The following is a 6,560-nucleotide window of genomic DNA, read 5'->3' on the forward strand; positions in this document are numbered from 1 at the left end:
CTCCTCCTCCCTTCCCTTCATTCTCCTTTGTCTAATCCAGTGGACTTCTATTCTTCTCTTCCCTGACCCCTTGTTGTGGGTTAACATCCACAAATTAGAGATAACATTTGACCTTTGTTTTTATCTGAAGATATTTTACTTAGCAAAAATTTCTTCTTTCTTCTACACGTTCTCTCATATATCAATTATTTAGCACATTCTCTCATATATCAATTATTTCTTCAGCATTTTCTAAATTTCCCATGTACCGTATATTTCATTTAGCTTGTATAATCATTTAATTTAATCCTTTTGAAAATCATATTGAACCAATTTTCAGTCATATTTTGTTAATGAGAAAACAGGTTCATGGAATTTAAACAATTTGTTCAAGATGATTCAGTCAGTGAGAGAGGGAGTATAAATTAAAATTCAGATTAATGTAAATCAAAACATCCATATTTTTAACCCAGAAAACATTTTGACTTCATAAAAAAAGCAATAGCAGTTAAATCAATTTCATTTCTTCTGGCTCTATGGAACTTCCTATTTTATGAAAATTTATAACTTAAATTATGTACCTTCAAAGATGTAATAAATTCCTTGAAGGGAAGGAACTTTTTTGTTAGTTCGAAAATTAAAAATAGTAATGAAAGCACAGAATTATAACATCAAATTTATCTTCAACTTGGATTTACTGTTTTAGGTATTAATATATTTATATTATTAGTATTTTATCTGTGTGCCTTTTGGCACCTGATGTTAAGCATTAAAACTTACAGAAAAGCAAATCAGAACCTATGCAATACCAAGTTTTGGTCCTACTTATTTGCACTTTTGTTTTTCTTTTCTTTTATTAACAATATATACAGAAAAAGGTAACTTCTTGTTGGGGAAGATAATTTTATGCTTCAACATAAACAAAATAATTCACATGTTTAAGACAGTCAAAAGTTGTCCTGGAGCTTGCCAAAGAGGAAATTCCTAGCATCCAGAGTTTAGCTGTATGTGTAGTAGGAGACAGAGGTTGATCAGTGCGTGGCTAGTATAGGCGATAAAAGTTTTATATATCAATTGGATGACGATTTTCAAGATTGGTGCTGTATTCTATTTTATAAAATTGTGATGCCATATTTCCTAAGTTTTTAAATATAGCAGAATGTTTTAAGAGGTCCAAATTAATTACATCCCATGGTAGGGAAGGGAGTTCACTCAATTTCTCATTTCTTATTTAAGAGAAGAACTTTGTGTGTTTGTGTATTTATTTACTTGACTAATAATTCTGTTTTTAGGATGTTTGAGTTATTGAAAATACTATTTTTCACACTCTCTTTCATGTAATCTTCACAGTAATCCTTTATAGTAGGTATTATTACTCTTTCCATGTGACAGGAGGACTTTTGATTCATCCAAAGCGTTAAGTAGTTATCTTAGATTCTTTCAGACTGAAAAAGATAAAACTAGGACTTAGTATCACAGTCTATGCTCATAACAAATGGCACAAAAATGACTGAATCACATCACAGCCTGAAACGGCTCTTGCCCATTCACATTTCTCCTATAACACTGACACTAAATTTAGTGGAACCAACGTAAACAACCTTATTTTGGTTGTGCGTGGGTGCTTCAAAATGTAAAATTATTTTGTCAGATATGCTGCCAAGAAAATCTCAATTGACATGTTTTAAGCATATTTTAAAATGTTATCATATGTTTTTCAAAGGGAACTTCAGGAACCAAGAGCTGATCAACACTTTCCACAGGTTTCTCCATAATGCTTTCATTTCACTCAGGCCTCAGCAATGAAGAGTGAGCCAAGTAGGAATAACTCAGAATTGACAGAATTTATTCTGCTGGGATTCAGGACATCTCAAGAAGTACAGGTTTTCTTATTTTTACTGTTCTTACTTATTTATCTGGCAATTGTATTGGGCAACATCAGCATGTTAATTGTCATTAAAATCGACTACAGACTTCACACACCTATGTATTTCTTTCTTAGAAACCTGTCCCTTTTAGATCTCTGCTACTCCACAGTCATTGCACCCAAAACTCTGGCTACTTTCTTGTCCAAGGAAAAGAAAATTTCCTACAATGGGTGTGCGACGCAATTCTTCTTCTTTGCTCTTTTTGTTGGGACTGAAGGTTTTCTCCTGGCTGTGATGGCTTATGATCGCTTCTCAGCCATTTGCTCACCTTTCCTCTACACAGTACGCATGTCCCAGCAGGCTTGTGTTCGCTTGGTGCTTGGTTCCTACGTCTGCGGATGCATCAACTCCATGATCCAAACAGGTTTCACCTTCAGTTTGCGTTTCTGTCAAGAAAATAGACTGGACCACTTTTTCTGTGACGTCCCGGCCCTGATCAAGATCGCATGCGTTGACACCTTTGTGAACCAGATTGTGCTGTTCGTTCTCTCTGCACTCATCATTATCACCACCACCAGTGTCATCCTGGTTTCCTATGGGTATATCCTCTCCACTGTCCTCAAGATCCCCTCCAGCCAGGGCAGGAGTAAGACCTTCTCCACGTGCACCTCTCACATCACAGTGGTGAGTTTATTCTATGGAACTGTGTTCTTCATGTACGCCCAGCCCGGGGCCATCTCCTCACCAGAGAAAAGCAAGATTATAGCTGTATTCTACACTCTCGTCATCCCTATGTTGAATCCTCTGATTTATAGTCTAAGGAACAGGGAGGTGAAAAATGCTTTGAAAAGGATATTGTTGAAAAAAATGCTTTTTCATTGACTTCCAGTCATCCATAAAACTGTAGAATCAACTAAAAGCAATATTAGCAACAGTTTATTATTAAACAGTTTCAATGAATGGCATCTAAAAGTTTTGGAGATAAACATTTATCTTCACTTTTTAATTATCCATAGTGCTTTTAAAAATGAATTTAAAAATGGATACTTAATTTTTCTACATAATTACTTTATAGTGTGATATCTAGGTATTACATAGTTTCAAAATCACAACCAAAATGCAGTGATTCCATATTCATACACTTATTATATTGATTAATAAAATATAAGTATGTGTACGTTATGAATGTCTATGTGTTCATCTGTCTTGATCATGAGGAAGAGAGGCACTACTGAATATTTTATGTTCTTTGATCATTGTTTGCCATTGTCCAGCCTTTGCAAATCAGAATTAGAAGAGCTATGTAACATAAGTTACTGTTTTTGCCAAAAAAATCACACAAAAGAGGGGTGCCAATTATTGCATCAGTAATATTGATAAATCATTCAAATATTAGTGATCCCATCAAGAATAAAACTAAATAGTTAAGAATGTGATGCAGCTGTTGTAGCACTATCTTGTCATGGAGATCTTAATAAATATTAGTTAAATGGTCAGTATTACTTGTGCTTATTTGGTTTCTGTTTATGCTCCTGTATCATTTTCACAATTCCTATATTGATTAATAATCCTATTTCTTTCTAGATTTGAAAAAACTATTGCCACAGAGTTACAATAATGAATCCTTTCCATGTCTGTGGTTATACATATTGTCTGTTTTTAATTCTGACAGTTTCATCCTGGTTTTGCCCTTAGTTAGACTTGCCAAGGGTTTAACTTCTTACCATTAGAAATTTGAGTTTCATATAATTACAATGCACTAATTAAAAACATTAATAATAGAAGCTCGATCAATAAAGGAGAGCAAGTGGATCAGGGGCAAGGAGGAGAGAAGGGAAAGGAAATGCACCAGGGAATGTGATCGATCATGTTATCATATGTGCGTGTACAAATATGGAACACTGAATCCCACTCTTATGTATAATTATAATGCAAGAATAAAAATAAAATTTAAAAGAGTATTTTGTGGCACATTGTCTAGTTATTACATGCTTTATGTTTTAAGTATATTCAAAATTGTAACATAAAAACATTACAAATTAATATACATATTAAATTTATTAGTATAATATTGCATGTACATTTGTATACATTTGTAATCTATTTTCCTAAAATCTGGTTATTTTCTGAATTCACATGCTGAATGCTTAGTTACCTTATTTTGTTATTATTTTAATGAATTGTGTTTTTAATCATTTTTAGGGTTTTCAATGTAATTTATTTTAATTTTTACTATTTTATAAATAAATTTTTCTGTAATCTTGATATTCTCTTTCACCCAATCTTTATTTAGATGTGGTTTCTTATTTCCATATAGTTTACTTATTTAGTCTATCTCTTCTTATTGTTGACTTTTAGTTTTATTATCATAAATTCAGAGAATTGAACCACAAAACACCCTTTGGGTAAATTATTATTATACCAATAGATATTGAAATACATGATCATATTCACCATATTAAAATATTTTAGAAGCATTGTCTCAGTAGCTGCAGATAGAGCATTTGATAAGTTTTATGAGGAAACAAACAGTAAACTTAGAAAATAACTTAAGTTCATTAATTGATAAAGTATACACATGCAAACTGAATAAGCACATATTTTAAACAGGTAAATATTAGAAATCTTTTCTTTAAAATTAGGAAAACATAAAAAAAATGCTTATTATCCTTGATGCATTTCTGTGTTCTATCAGAAATCTAGAAGTGTGGCATGATAATAAGTACAAATTAAACATAAAAGGGATCAGATATGGGATTAAACTGTCATTTACATGATCATTTAGGGAAAAGTTTATGATAATGTCTGGGTTAATGTACAAAAGTCATTTCTATATCTGTACATTAGCAGTTAAAAAATTACAATATTTTAATTGAAAGATTTTACCATTTGCCAGTATGTAAGAAGTTTCAAGACGGGCATCTTGGCACACACCTGTAATCCCATCTGCTTGGGAGGCCGAGGCAGGAGGATCATGAGTTCAAAGCTAGCCCCAGCAAAAGTGAGGTGCTAAGCAACTTAGTGAGACCCATCTCTAAATAAAATACAAAAGAGAGTTGGAGATGTGGCTCAGTGGCCAAGTGTCCCTGAGTTCAATCCCTGGTACCCCTACCCCTCCAAAGAAAGAGGTTATCAAAAACATAGGAATAATTTAGCAACAAATTTGTAGGTCTGCTATGTGAAAAATTATAAAATTCTTTAGATCATGTTTATTGCATATGTTGTTCAAAAACTAGAGTATCAACCATGTAGAAAATATATGTACATATGAATATAATAAATTGAGACAATTTTGCCTATCAAAGAATGCTTTATAGGAAGTAAAGGTAAAAAATACAAATGAAAGAATGTGTTTACATGACCAATAAGATTACAAATTGAACTACAAGTACCACAAGTTTATAATGAAGACACGGCCAATCAGTATGAAACAGGCAAAATATGTTAACACATTTCATAGAAGAATAAATAATAAAATTTCTTGATACTTTCTATCAATAGTGATTTGAGAAATGGAAATCAAAATTATAATTTTCTGTTTTATATTCATTCAATTGGAAAATGATGAAAATGTCTACCCTTCCCAAGGTTGAATAGCAGATGCATACAGCATGCATTCTCAATGGGTAATGTCACCTCCAAGGGGGAGAACTGTTTCCTGTGTGTTGTGGAAACACCTTATTGTCATTAGATATGAACTTATTGGGTATTATAACTTTTAATTTACACATAAAAATAAAAATTCGGTTTCTGTACATATATGTACAATATGCAGTCTAAAGTATGCTTCTAGTACTAAAATTTTATGGTGCTGGCTAGGAAAAGATGTATAGAAGATGCTCTTAGGGTGATAAAGAAAACCTAAAATCAAATTTACAAGTGGTCTACAGGATCTACACCACATTTGTAAATAAGTGAAAACAGATGATCATTATTTCCTGTTGTGGGTCACTAATGTATCCATGACCCGGCAATGACTCTCTTGAATAGGTACCCAACAAGGTCTCAACATGTACCAGAGGAGATATGCCTTAGTATGTTCATAGAAACATAGTTAACCCAATTAAAATTCTAAAAATAAATCAAACACTTATCAAAAGGTTTGTTGATAAGTGAAAAATGGTGTATTTATACAATAAAATAAAGCAAATAAATTACAGGTATGCCCACAATGAGCATGAATCTGAGCAATAATATGTTAAGGAGGAAAAGTAAGTCTGGAAAGATTAGATACAGAATACATTTAAAAAATTAAAGCCCATACTTATTCAATTTCATTAGTTGATTTTGTTTTTTATGTTCCTTTTCTTATCTAGGAACTCTGACAGGATACTGCATTATGTTTTATTGTCATGCTTCCTTAGCTTCCAATGACTGTGACATTTTCTTGTATTTTTCTTAAATTTAATGACCTTGATGGTTTTGAGAAGTACTGGTCAGGTATTGCAAATGCCTTCTATGGGGTTCCATGTTTTCCCCACGAATAGACTGTTCGTGGATTTTTGGAAGGAAGATCATTGAGTGAAGTGTCCTTCTCAACATGTCATATCAAGAATACCTGCTATCAATGTAACTAGTCCCTAATGATGTTAACCTTGATCACTTGGATGAGGCAGAGTTTATCAGGCTTCTCAGAGTCACATTTTCCTCCCTTTCCATCCTGTACTCTTTGGAAGCAAGTCACTAAGTACAGTTCCCACTTAAAGGATGAGT

The 6,560-nt window shown here is 32.7% G+C and overlaps 1 protein-coding gene across 1 annotated transcript; it reads left to right on the plus strand.

Moving 5' to 3' along the window:
- Positions 1-1,781: 1,781 nt before the first annotated feature.
- Positions 1,782-2,729, plus strand: LOC124983851 (olfactory receptor 12-like). Its single transcript, XM_047551472.1, has one exon. It carries the CDS (start codon positions 1,782-1,784, stop codon positions 2,727-2,729), a length of 948 nt encoding a protein of 315 aa, XP_047407428.1.
- The last annotated feature ends 3,831 nt before the right edge of the window (positions 2,730-6,560 follow it).

This window comes from Sciurus carolinensis, chromosome 4, assembly GCF_902686445.1.
Source record: "Sciurus carolinensis chromosome 4, mSciCar1.2, whole genome shotgun sequence".
NCBI lineage: Eukaryota > Metazoa > Chordata > Mammalia > Rodentia > Sciuridae > Sciurus > Sciurus carolinensis.

What these genes read in the sequence shown, in the direction of transcription:
- LOC124983851 (XM_047551472.1), top strand. Translation starts at nt 1,782, where the DNA reads ATGAAGAGTGAGCCAAGTAGGAATAACTCAGAATTGACAGAATTTATT.